Raw genomic sequence first — 14,510 nt, forward strand, 5'->3', positions numbered from 1 at the left:
CCCAAGCTCAATAAATAATTCTTCGGAAATACAGGTGCCTATACAAGTTACAATTCTCCGATCTGAAAGGTAGTTTATGAACCATGTGAGAAAGGTCCCGTTGATCCCGATTCTTGTTAGTTTGTCAGAAACTGCATCGGTTAATTTCCCTCATCAATAGCCTTCAACAATTCAGCCGTGACTTTAATCAATGCCGTAAAAGTAGAGTGTCCCGGACGAAAAGCTCAGAGGTTTTAGGCATTTAATAACGGTCAGATGAGCAGCCAGGGGGCAAAACCCCCGGATGCTCAAGGAAATATCATGCCATTTCAGCAATATATGTAAATCATTCACTGGTATCGAATTAGATATAAAGTACGTTTGAATTTTGAAGGATATTATGCGAGGCAGCGTAGCTACCGGGTGAGAAAATTTTTGCGTTTTTATTTGTCTAAACGCTGCACTCTTGGGCCCTCCAGAGCTTAAAAGTTGCAGCCTTTAGTATTTCCTATGAATTTTTTGTTTACACTTTTTCAAATTTTCAGGGGGGACAATGAATTGAGGGGGGACGTGTCCCCCCCCCCCCCCCCGTCCCCCGGGATCGCCGCCCCTAGGTAGGATACATCATTGTATAATTATAATGGTACACTAGCACAATATGTTTGAACCCAATTATTACATGACGTGCACAAAATACTTATTGATTTGTTCTATAACACCTTTATTTTTACATAATACACTTGGATATTGACCAATCATTTATAATAAAGTTTCAAGACCAAAAAGAGTAGAGGGTGAAGAAAAAACACATGATAAAAGAAAATAATCACAACTTATAGACCTAATTTAAATATTAATACACATCATACAAAGGCATTGGCTTCCCATTATGACTGTACAAATCAGTTCGGCAAAGTTATACAAAGTAGACGAGTAAAGAGGTAACTTAATGGCATATAAGTACCTGTAAGCTACTCTTTACCATGGTGAATGATTCAAGTTCACATAAGTTTTAACTTTTTAATTAGAAGCTCCCAAAATTAGCACTGACCACTGTATAGCTGGGAATTCAGAATTGGATGTTGAAATCACAGTCTCTGATGAGTTAATTGATTTTTTTTTTCAAACTACAAAACGTTAACCGTTGCCATCGTCAGTGGCAGATCCAGGGGGAGAGAGCCGGGGGGCCCGCCCCCCCCCCCCCCCACCCTAGAAAAAAATGAAAAAAATGAGAAAAAAAAGAAGGGAAAAAAAGAAGGAAATAAAAGGAGAAAGATATCAAAGGTATCAAAATATGCTCATCTGACCGTAACCAAATGCTTAAAATCCCTTTACTTCCGTTGGCTCTGCCCCCTGGACCCCACCTAGGGCCCTAAGGCGGACGGCTGGATGCTAATTTGACGGTAATTTAATGCTTAAAACCCCTGAGCTTCTGGGGTCTCGGCCCCCTTGACCTCACGCCAATTAGTGTCCTGCCAGTGGCGCAAATACGGTATCAAAATATGTTTATCTGACCGTAATTAAATGCCTAAAACCCCTAAGTTTCCGGGGCTCCACCCCCTCGAACCAGCCAAGGCGGGCTCCTGCATGCTTGTCTGACCGTTATAAAATTCCTAAAACCCCTAAACTTCTGGGGGCTCCGCCCCCTGGACGCCACGTCAATTAGTTACCTGCCAGTGTTACAAATAATGTATAATTATGCTCATCTGACATAATTAAATGCCTAAAGCCCTACGCTCCCGGGGCTCTGCCCCCGAACCCAAACGATGGCCCTAAGGCGGGGCCCTGGATGCTCATCTGACCGTAATTTATTGCCCCAAACCCCTGAGCTTCCGGGAGCTCCGCCCCTGGACCCCACGCAAATTCGTGACCTGCAAGTGTCACAAATAAGGTATAAAATGATGCTCATCTGACGATAAATTGATGTATAAACTTCTGAGTTTCTAAAGGCTCCGCCCCCTGGACCCAACGCCAATTTGTGTCCTGCCAGTGTCACAAATAAAGTATAAAAATATGCTCATCTGACGATAATTTAATGTATAAAACCCCTGAGCTTCTTGGGGCTCCGCCCCCTGGACCCAACACCAATTTGTGTCCTGCCAGTTTCACAAATAAAGTATCAAAATATGCTCATCTGATAGTAATTTATTGCCCAAAACCCCTGAGCTGCACGATTTTCAAATTCAGCACACTAAATTTCAAATTGATTTTAAATTCGGGCCCCCACCCGTAAGAAATCCTGGATCCGCGCCTGGCCATCGTTATGGTCTTGGGTCAGAGTACAGTAAAGCTATGGTCATAACTCAGAGCGGCGATCGACCGATTTGTAGCCTGCTCGGTCGCCGCTGGAATTTACGCATCGCCCAATGATTTTTTGAGAAGTCGAGCAGGCTGTAGAGCCCCAGCGATGCCTGGGCTGTGCCCTGTCGATTTCCCGTCGGTCGCCGGTCGATTTTAGTTCAAAAATAGGCAACATCGGGGAGTTTCTCCGCGCGGCGTCCCGGCAGTGACCAATTACTGATGACCCACCGATTCCCGGCAGTCTCCCACCGGCCACCGACTAATTTTAAAGAAATTGCCCGGCGGCCGGCCGGTGATCGGCGGGGCATCTGCGGGTGTCTCGTAGGCCAAAAAACGCTCAGAGCCCGGACGATCGCCGCCCGGGCACCGACCTAATCAAACGTTCGCCGTCGAGCGATTTAGGTCAAAAATCAAAGCCGTTAGTTCAAAGGCTGCCGAGCTGGCGTTGCCCAGACGTCGACCGATTTTGAACTCCCGCCCAGTGACCACCTGATCTCCCAGCGGCGACCGGGCGGTGACCGCTCGGCAGCCTTTGACTAAGCGGTTCCGATTTTCGACCTAAATCGCTCGACGGCGAACGCTCGATCAGGTCGGTGCCCGGGTGGTGACCGCCCGGGCACCCAGTGTATTTGGGGCGGCGAGTGAAAAGTGAGCAGGCGCCTCCCGAATTTTAACTCCTGGCTAAAACTTTAGCGGCGACCGAGCGATGCCCTCATATTTTTTTTTTTTTTTTTTTTTAAATGATATTTTATTTCCTTCCTCACAATTTCACATAACAAGAAATTCACATAACAAGAAATTATCAAGATAAGCAATATAAAACAAGATCTTTGATACAAGACATTTCATAAGTTACATCAATCAATGAACATAGAGAAAAAAAAAGGAAAAAAAAAGTCTTGCATGTAACAGTGAATAATCAAAATAACAGTAGAGGAAGGTTTAAAATTACATATTACCATCCTATCACAACACTCTCACACTCCCCCCCCCCCCTCCCCTCTAGCCCACCCACACCACCTTTCACACACATAAACACACATACAAACACAAACACACACTGCATGCAACCTGTTCCCTCAACTCACACCACACAAACTCTTAACCCCCCCCCCCCCCCCCCTAGCCCACCCATCTCATCATACCCCCTTCACGCCGACACACACACTGCATGCAACCTGTTCCGGTTTGTCCACCTGTACACGAGAGAGAATTAATAATACTAATAATAATAATAATACCCACATCCATTAAAGTAAAAATGCATCGATTTGTTCCCATTTCTGTAAGTGCATCCCCAGTTTCCCCTTTTTGAAGGCTATTTTGTATTCCTCGTCTCTGTAATTTTTAAGCATATGTACTGTTTTCTGTACAGATGGCAAAGTTCCTACTTTTCTAGAAATAAAATGATATACTTTACTAAAAATATGATACAATTTATTACAAATATTCTCGCAGTATTGCCGGATATTCCCATAAAAATGGGTTTCCAATCATCAATGTCAATTTCGATTAAATGTAACTTTTGAATTACCTCCTGCCATAATCTTTTAACTTTAAGACAATCTAAAAATAAATGTTGGTATGTCTCTACTTCTAGTCTACAAAAGGAACAAAAATGGTCTGACTCAAAACCAAATTTAAAGAGCTCTCTTTTCGTATATACAGCCCCTTGTAATTGTTTGTATTGAAACTCTCTATGTTTATTACAAAGCATTGCACATTTCATCCTTGTGAATGTTTCTTTCAACTCCGTCATTCCAAGATCAAATTGACAGTTGCCATCTGTAACATGTAATGTATACTCTTTTTGAAGGTCTTCAATGAAGTAATCATATAACCGCCTGGATTTTATATCACATAGTTTCTGTAAACGTCCAAATATCATCAATTCTATTTCAAAATTTTCAGTGTCCACTTCCATAAAATCACTTTGTATCCAATCGTTTCTAATTGCTGAAAAGATCTTTTGAATTCTAAGCAAGCTTTTAGTTTCAAAACCCAAATTTAAAAAATGTAAGATCGGTTTTAAATGACCTCTGACAATTATATCTGATGCTTGAAGTATACCTTTCTGAAATAGTTCGACATCAAAAATGTTTTATTGCTGAGACAAATAAACTTGTTGCTAAATATAATCGGATTATTCTTATTTTCTCCAAAGTGTCTGCATTTATCTAATTCTTGCCATGCCTTCAACATGTCTTTATAAAAAGATGGTATACCCTTCAAGTCCATTTTATTTATATCATAATTACAAAGAAATATAATTCGACCCCCCAGTGATCTGAAAAAGTGGTCAAAGGTTACTTTCCAACCTGAATACTTTTCTCCATAGAGCAACCGTTTGATCCACATTATTCTCTGAGTCTTGATAAATATCTTAAAATTCGTTACTCTGAGTCCCCCAGCGCAATAATCTTGATATAATATTTTCCGTTTTATTCTGTCTCTCCCTCCCCAAATAAAATTAAAAGAAATCTTTTCGATTTCTTCAAAAATGTTTTGTGGGACTGTCATAAGAGACGAAACATAATTTAGTTTTGAAAATACATATATCTTCAACAATTTAATTTTGCCAAACATCGTTAAATCTCGTTGCTTCCACCAACCGATTAGTCTTTTGATTTTGCTCAAAATTTCCTTATAGTTCAAATCATCTTTTATTTTGGAATGACGTGCGAAATATACCCCTAGGATCTTTATATGTTGTACCCTATGTCCAAAAAAAGGTAAACCCGGCCTATCACTTTCCTCTCCTAACCACATAAAATTTGTCTTATCCATATTTATCTTCAACCCACTTAATTTTTCAAAGTTTTTGAAAACTTTCTTCACTTTATTAATTGAATCCATATCTTTTAAAAACAATGTAATATCATCGGCATACAAAACTTGCTTTATTTCTTTATTCCCGAATCCTACCCCTTTAATGCTCTCATCTTTCCTAATATAACGAGCTAGTAATTCGATAACTATTACAAATAAATATGGAGATAGGGGGTCACCTTGTCTTACCCCTCTATTAATTCCAAAATATCCTGTTGAGTGTCCCCCGTTCATCACGCAACTGCTAACATTAGTGTAGAGGGTTTTAACCCAAGAACACAAAACTTTACCAAACCCGAACTGTTCCAAAGCTTTAAATAAAAGTTTATGGGAAATGCAATCGAAAGCCTTTTCAAAATCTACGGCAATTAAAAAGCCTACAGGCTGATACAAGGACTGAAAGAATGTATCATCAATTAACCGAACCGCTTCCCCAATATTCCGATCTTTAACATAGCCCACCTGATCGTAATGAATAATATCCTCCAATACCTCCTTTACCCTTGTAGCTAATACTTTCGACAATATTTTATAATCTACATTTAAGAGAGTAATTGGCCTATAGTTTTTCATGTACAAAGGGTCTTTGCCTTCTTTCTCAATTAGTGTAATTACCCCCTGTCTCTGTGAGTTTGATAACATTTTTGTTTCAAAACTTTCATTAAAAGCCTCCACTATTGTTTTCCCTAAAGTGGGCCAGAACGTGAAATAAAACTCTGTCGAGAAGCCGTCATTGCCTGGTGATTTGTTCCATTTCATTTCCTTTACTGCCTGATAGCATTCTGCCAATGTTATCTTGCCTTCACAATACTCTTTATTTTCTTTACTTAATTTGGGTAATTCATTTAAGAACATATTTTCAATATCCTCTGTAATTTCACCATTTTTACATGCATATAAATTCTCGTAAAACTCCCTGATAATCTTCAAAATCCCTTTGCCATCCCTCACAGTTTCCTTATTTTCATTATATATCTCCATAATCACACTTTTCCTTTTATTTGACTTTAGTAATTGTTCAAAAAACGTTGAATTTTTTTCTCCTTCTTCAGACCATTCTGTCCTTGAACGGACTTTTAACCCTTGACGTGAATAGTCGAAAAGCTTCTCTAATTCCATTTTTTTCATGTCAATTTCATCCTGAATACTTTTATGACAATCAATATTGATCGTCAATCGATATTCCAGGTCTTTAATTTCTTTTTCCAATTTTGCAATGTGGACTCTTCTGAGTTTTGCTCTTTCACGGGAGAATTTCATTATATATTCTCTTAATTTCATTTTCATAAAATCCCAAAATTTAATTTTGCTCGTTATTTGATTCCGCCAAGTTTCCTCTATTTCAGAAATCTTCTTTTTTACCCCATCTACAAAATCTTTTTCATTACATAGACTACTATTAAACTTCCAATAGGATTTCCCATAAACAAAACTATCGACTAAATTGTTAAATTCTATTCTAACTCCAGCATGGTCAGGTGTAATAGAAGGCAAAATTTCAGACTTTCTTATCAACTTGTCTACTTTCGAAGAAATGAAGATATAATCCAATCTACTCTGAACTAATGGCTGCTTCTGTCTGAAAGTGAATTCTTTCTGATTAGGATGACGCTTACGCCACACATCAATTAAATCAAGCTTATCAAGAAAGTCTAATAATGAGTCCCTATATTTGCTTTTCGAAATATTACTTGCACCCATGTAATCCAAATTATGATTCATAATAACATTGAAGTCTCCTCCAATTATCAAGGAATATTCTTGACTAAATACAGAACAAATTATTTTATTTAGATCAGACAGAAAATCACATATGGCTCCGAATAGTCTCATTGGACAACGCCCCCTATCGTCAGAGTCCAGCAGCCTAACATGTTAGCCTTCTGACTTTTACCCCAAAAAATCGTTAAATACTCATTTTGTTTTGTTTAAACGAAAAGCACATCCATCCCGACGTACGTTGACACTAGCTTTTTCTAGCGTTTATGTATTTCAAGAAAAACTGGGGATTTCCACATATGTAGACGTTGTAGTCTACCTCGCAGCAGGGAGTTAGAAGATGTGTAAAATAATATATATTATCTCTCTGTCTCTTTCTCTCTCTCTCTCTCTCACTCACCCTCGTGTCATGTTATCTTTCAGGCATATCAGCCGGGAAAATACAAATAGACATGCGTACTCACAAACACACACATACATATACACACTATATAGCAAGTTCAAGTTTGAAATCACAGTCTCTGAATTAATTGATTTTGTTTCTTCAAACTACAAAACCTAATCCGTTGCCATCCAAATATATGGTTTCGGGGCAAAGTACAGTTACAAGTTCACTGTGGATGATAATGAAACTCGCTACGTCAACAATGATTTGGGCACCTTGATTGTTCTATTTCAGACGACGGTTATGTATTTCAAGAAAACTGGGAATTTCCACATGCGTAGGCGTTGTGGAGTTAGAAGATGTGTAAAATAACATATATTATTCCCCCCCCCCCCCTTTCTCTCTCTCTCTCTCTCTCTCTCCCCATGTCCTTTTCTCTCTCACACACTCCCCCTTCGTGTCATGTTATCTTTTAGGCATATCAGCCGGGAAAATTCGAACAGACATGTGTACTCACAAAATATATATATATATATACACCACTATGTAGCGAGTTCAAGTTTGAAATCACAGTCTCTGAATTAATTGATTTTTTTTTTCAAACTACAAAACGTAAACCGTTGCCATCTCTAGGCAAATAAAAAAAACATGTTTAGCGTCTTGCCTTTTTGAAAAATAGGAAGGAGGGGGCCCTTTTTTCTTCTTCTTTTTTTCTTCAAAATGGCCGCTCGGTACATTTTCCCTGGTAGTCGGGCTATTTTTTAAGATGGCCGCCGGAATTTTTTCCGAATCAGAAATAGATCATTATTTTTAGCAGTCTGTTTTTCATGTGTTATTTCTTTACAAAAAATACAACTAAAAAAAGATTTTTTTTTTTTTTTTTTTTTTTTTTAATTTAATTTTTTTTTTTTAATTTAAAGGGAGCGGGCGCGGACGCTAAACATGATTTTTTTTTAACGGCCTTATGGTCTTGGGGCAAAGTACGGTTACAAGTTCACTTTAAATGATAATGAAACTCGCTACGTCAACAATGATTTGGGCACCTTGATTGTTCTATTTCAGACGACGTGTATGCTATGTATTTCAAGAAAACTGGGAATTCCCACATGCGTAGGCGGCGTAGTGTACCTCGCAGCAGGAAGTTAGAAAATGTGTGAAATAATATTATATCTCTCTCTATCCTTTTCTCTCGAACACACTCCCCCCTCGTGTGATGTTATCTTTTAGGCATATCAGCCGGGAAAAAATACAAACAGACATGTGTACTCACAAAAACACACTATGAAGAGTTTGATTCCAAAAGGAGCTAAATCCATTTTTGTAACTTCAGAGAAAAACAAATTATTTACCAGATTTTGTACAGGCGTCTACGGAAAAGTGATATTAGAAGGTGCATTTTTTCATAATTGCTCACAAAATTTAGTTAAATAATTTTGTTGAAAGTCGGGTACTAAGGTGAACAATGTTCTGATATCAATGACTCAATTTTCATCAAAATTGGATTTAGCTCCTTCTGGAATCAAGCTCTTCATATATACACCACTATCTAGGAAGTTCAAGTTTGAAATCACAGTCTTTGAATGAATTGATTTTTTTTCTTCTTCAAACTACAAAACGTAATCCGTTGCCATCCTAATATGGTCTCGGTGCAAAGTACGGTTACATGTTTCACCTTAGGTGATCTTGAAACTCGATAGGTGAACAATGATTTGGGCACCTTGATTGTTCTATTTCAGACGACGGGTATGCATTTCAAGAAAACTGGGGATTTCCACGTGAAGATGTGTAAAACAATCTCTCTCTCTCTGCCCCTTTCTCTCTCACACGCTCGTGTCATGTTATCTATTAGGCATATCAGCCGGAAAAAATACAAATAGACATGGTTGTGTACGCACACCCACACACATACATATACACCACTATATACACACATTTGGATCCTTGTTTGTAATATTTCAGATGACGTGCATCATAAGCTAGTTTTCGCACGGCGACGCAAGTGTTGACTACGGGATATTTAAATGAGCTCGCCACCCCGTACTAGCTCGACTCCGACGACAATACGGCTGAATACCGTGGTGGGTTTGGACGCTACGCGGAAATTTTCGCTCTTAGTGCGACCTCCGGCTAAGATTAGCGTTGTAGAAGGCCGCGTCGTCGGTTGCGAAAACTCGCTTATTTCAAAAAACTGGGGATTTCCACAAGTGTTGTATACCTCACAGGCTCTTTTATGTCCGATTGTTGGGCTGTCAAGCAGGGGCGTCGCTAGACCTTTTTCAGTGGGGTGTAGAGGCCACCGATTATCGACAAAACTAGCCACCAATTACCGACAAAATTTAATGTCCCAGTGTCTACAAATGTAACCCTATAAACCCCGAAGGCTAAATTGTTTTTCCTATGAACTATCTATTGTACTTGCGTATGTGCAAATGGTCATTTTCCTCGATGACATAAATATAAGAATTATTTCGTCAACTTCGTCAGTATCATAGCTATATATTTAAATGCAAGCGTGTAGCTAGGATCCTATTCTAGGGGGGCGGTAATGAGGAGCGAATCACCTAAAGAGCGCGCGAAGGGCTTCCCGCGCGAAGCTTAGACCTTAAAATGAGGAAAGAAGACGATTCGTCGTATTCCGTTCTTGACTCTTAGCCCTAACTGTCTGCATTCAGCCCCCTCCCCCCACCCCACTCCCGCGCGAAGCGCGACAGCTTTGACGTTTAATTAAATTATTATAGAAAAAAGATGATTTGTTGTACTGTTCTCGACTCTTAACCCTAATTGTCTAAATTTAGTTTCCCCCTCCCGCAAGAAGCGCGGAAGCTTTGAAGTTTCATTAAATTATGAGAGAAAGCAGACGATTCGTTGTAGTGTTCTCGACTCTTAATCCTTATCTAAATTCAATTCCTCCACCCTCCCGCGCGAAGCGCGGAAGCTCAGACGTTTATTTTAATTATTAGGGAAAGAAGACGATTCGTCGTACCGTTCTCGACTCTTAATCATGCACGTAGCCACGGGTGGGCATGGGGGGAGGGGGGCACGTGCCCCAAACAAATTTCCAAGATCGGTTGAACTTTTTAGACCCCTTTTTTTTACCTCGATCGTTTACATGTATGTGCCCCCCCCCCCCCCCAACATCAAACCCTGGCTATGTGCCTGTCGGGGGGGGGGCTCGGAGTTAGGAGGGCTTGTCATCAAGTAAGCTATTAGTAATGAGGATTTATGCCTCATAAAAGGGCACTAATATAGCACATCGACACGGTTTTGATCCTGGGGGCTCACAGTAACGAGGCCATTGCTAAGCCACCGAATCATGGCTGTACACCGCGGGGGCTAGGGTACGTCGCCGCCCCCACAAATAAAAAAAGACAAAGAAAATGCAATAAATTGTCAATAATTCATTGCATAATCCCCCGGTCCCCCAAAGGAAAAATTCCTCTTTAGGGCCATGCAATATTGGTAAAGGCAGGCCCACGTAGAAGATTTTTTTTTAATTTTGGGGATCGGGGCGAAACGCAATGAATTATTAATAATTTATTGCACTTTCTTTGCTTTTTTTGTATTTGTGGGGAAGGCGACGTACTCTAGCCCCCTTTGCGTACAGTCATGATTCATTGGCTAAGCAATGGCCTCGTTAATTTGAGCCCCCCCCCCCCCAGGATCAAAACCGTGTCGATGTGCTATATTAGTGCCCTTTTATGAGGCATTAATCCTTATCACTGTCAATTATGATTTAAGGACGTAGGTCCCCTAGTGGATGAGCATAGTAGCACACACATGCTTTAGCAGTCACCCAAAACAAACAATCAAAATTATTATTCAGTAAAATCTGAGAATGTATACTATTATCTAGATCTATTAGGAATAAATCATTGTCAAAATCATTCCATAAATTGGGGGGAAATAATTATTCCACCATTATGACCAACAGTGTATATATCTCACACACACAAATGTTTATATATATATATATATATATATATATATATATATATATATAGGCCTATGCATATAAATCAACATGTGTACTCATAAACACACACGTCGTACATATAAACTTTAAGGATATATATTCTTTTTTTTCTCAATTAGTTTCCTTACTGTTTCAAACAATTGTTTTCTCATTACACTTGTTAGGGATTTACGTCTTGATGCATGTCAACCACAATCAGTTGTTTGTCCCAGCCCAATTTCTCACTTAAAATGCCGACGCTTGCTTACAAATGAACATTCGCTTCATGTTTAAAAAAAATAGTGTTTTACTTCAAGTAATTACCTATCCATAAACAGGCAAATGAACTGTTATGCGGTTGTAAGATTAAGCAGACTATATTTATTAGCAACAGTGCCATCCAAGCTCATTACGTGGGGTAGTTCTAGATTTTCACCATGTTAACGAGAGCTTTACATGTATTATTTATGATTATATAATGTTAAAGAAAAGATAGTCATTACTTTGTATCACAAAATCAATGGTGAAAATTCGAGTACTGCGATAAAGGGGAATATCTAAAATACTTTATTATGACTACATCTACTTTTTTTCTCTTCTCTCCCCCCCCCCCCCCCCCCCCCCCCCTCCTTTGCTTTTTTCTCATTGCACTCTTCTCTCCCGTGTCATGTTGTCATGTAGGCCACGGATGGCCAACCTTTTAAAGCTCGCGGGCCACAGCTAACGATTGGCATAACTTGGCGGGCCGTAGCTAGTCTCCCCCCTCCCCCACACACACACTCATGCAATACGTGTACACACCTGAAATTCTGCAAAAACAAACAAGCAAACAACAAGATCAGTGAGAAAAACAAATCAGGCTTATATTTAGTGTGATTTCTGTGGCTTGCACTTTTCTACTATGTTGTTAACCTCCATTACATACTCTGGTGAAAATGAGGTAAAGTGTTCCACCTTTCTCTTCTATGAAGAAATACTTTAGAGACCAATCTGATTTAAAGTTTCTGCCTTCATCAGAAACTCTCCTTTTCTTCGCAGGTCTCGAGGTCGTTGCCATGTTGGTTGTTATTTCAATCAAAATCAAGGACACAGCAGAAAGAATATCCTAAATGTATTACTTGTACACTGTACATCTAATTGAACGCGGTGTAGAGGGAAGGGGACTGACTATAAAGTTTACGATTAAGATTCATGAGAAAATTGTACGGCGGGAGAAAAGAGTTGTAAGTTTGAAAACAAGTATGGCATTTCAAACATTATTTCTCGATTCACAACAGTTGTTACTGCGTGCGGAAATTACAAACTGAAATTTACACGGTGAGTGATATTAATGCGGGTATAAATGTCATTAATATAATATAATGAGAGGGAATTTGAGGAGTCAGTGTATCACAACAGTTGTTACTGCGTGCGGAAATTACAAACTGAAATTTACACGGCGAGTGATATTAATGCGGGTATTAATGTCGTTAATATAATGTAATGAGAGGGAATTTGAGGAGTCAGTGTATCACCAAGTAACGAGTCAATGCGTTGTGAAAGATGAAATCAAATTATGGAAATATTAGAGATAGCTGCGTGTAAATGTTTCACCCTACTTCATCGCTGCTATATGTGGCTGCATTTCATTTATGAAGTATTTTTTCACTGCTCCGCGGGCCGCACCAGAAGAGCTCGCGGGCCGCATGCGGCCCGCGGGCCGTGGGTTGGCCACCCGTGATAAATTATTATTGTAGGCATATCAGACTGCATTGGAAATGCTGAGAAATATGCATTACTTCTATATTTTCTCTATCTCTGACCCCCAAAAAAGTGGATACAGAAAAAAAAGGAATTACATAAATTACAGAGACGGCAGTATGATCTTCCAAATAAAAGGAGACAATATTAGGATTCATTCAAAAATATGGAGCATTTCGATAAACCTTTTATTTGAATTAGCTTTGATTAAACCCATACGACTGACTTCTACTTTATCGTAAATATTTGAAAATATTTGTACAGAACTTATGATTCCGAGTAGTTAGTATTTAGATATTAAAGAGATATTTATTATTTAATTTGCTCTTGCATTTGAATATGAGAGTAGAAATCAGCGCAGCTAACGTGAACATGCACACGTACACACAACCAGGCGCGTACGCAGGATTTTTTCAAGGGGGGGGGGGGTTAACATTTATAAATCGGGCCGAAAATTTCGCAACGACTCAGCCAGCCGCTGGATAAGCGGGAGGGGGGGTAAGAGGACACTTTTTTTTTTTTTTTGGTCTCGAAATTTGAAAATTTGACATTTTGAAATAAATTAAAAAAAAAAAAAAAATCCAAAGGGGGGGGGGGGGGTTTAGGGGGTTTTGACGGGGGTTTACACACAGAAAAATACCAAAGGGGGTTAACCCCCCACCCCCCCCCCCCCCCTGTGTACGCGCCTGCACACAACAAACACACATCGACCAAACATTTCCAGGGGGTGTTTCATGAACTAAAATTGATTTCGATTTAAAAAAAAAAAAAAAAAAAGTGTTAAGGCCGAATCAGTTTTAGCCTACAATTGATACTTGTGAGCCGTTTCGTCATATCAATTTAAAGGCTTTATAAAACACCCACTGAATATCATTATACGTACGCACATAAATGTTTAAATACATGCTACTTATTGACGTGCTTACTTTCTTGATTAACTCTTTGAAATCAGCAAAACTGCAGACATCATCAAGAGTGATTTCCCGTGCTGGATCAGAGCCTTTGCGACGGTCGAAAACGTACACAGTTGGCGATGAGCTCGCCATGGTCGTCGCGAAGTTGTTCTTTGCAAATTGTATAGCGATATAATATTAATATTAAGCGATCTTGATCTCTCGCTCTCTCTATATACTAGTCCACTGCATGCCTTGACTGTTTTCGTGTCGCGCGCCCATTCAGCTGAGAAAATAACACACCCTCAACGCTAAATCAGAGACTGCCCTTGCCTTTCTCGGCACATCTACGAGGAAGTCGTGAATATGCATGCCCACGTACATGCAGGGGCGGATCTAGCTTTTTGCTAAGGGGGGGGTTGACCAAAATAATGACGATGCGGAGCATCGTCCACGAGCCGCAAAGCGGCGATCCGATTTTTTGGGGGGTGTTTATTTGAACCCCGTAAGTGATGTTTTCCTGGCATCTATTAACACAATGGAGACCATAAAAAGCAGTGCATGATAACGTCTTTTTAAATCAAGTAACAGTTTAATACATAGTTATATCCAGAGTTATCATGTGTTTGGTTAAGTTACCAGATGAGTTGAATATCTTCTCACAATATTTGCACTTGAAAGGGTTTCTCTCCGGCGTGCGTTCTTTTTTCTT

The 14,510-nt window shown here is 39.5% G+C and overlaps 1 protein-coding gene across 1 annotated transcript in view; it reads right to left on the bottom strand.

Annotated features, from left to right (window-relative positions):
* The window catches only part of LOC100890804 (structural maintenance of chromosomes flexible hinge domain-containing protein 1), an 82,163-nt gene extending 68,169 nt beyond the window's left edge, over positions 1 to 13,994 (bottom strand). The window contains exon 1 of the mRNA XM_003727686.3: positions 13,832 to 13,994. Coding sequence (XP_003727734.2) covers positions 13,832 to 13,951 — 120 coding nt within the window. The 5' untranslated portion in view covers positions 13,952 to 13,994. The remainder of the gene's footprint in view (positions 1 to 13,831) is intronic.
* Between the last annotated feature and the right edge of the window lie 516 nt (positions 13,995 to 14,510).

The sequence above is a fragment of the Strongylocentrotus purpuratus genome, unplaced genomic scaffold, assembly GCF_000002235.5.
Source record: "Strongylocentrotus purpuratus isolate Spur 01 unplaced genomic scaffold, Spur_5.0 spur5_scaffold_7, whole genome shotgun sequence".
Classification (NCBI taxonomy): Eukaryota; Metazoa; Echinodermata; class Echinoidea; order Camarodonta; family Strongylocentrotidae; genus Strongylocentrotus; species Strongylocentrotus purpuratus.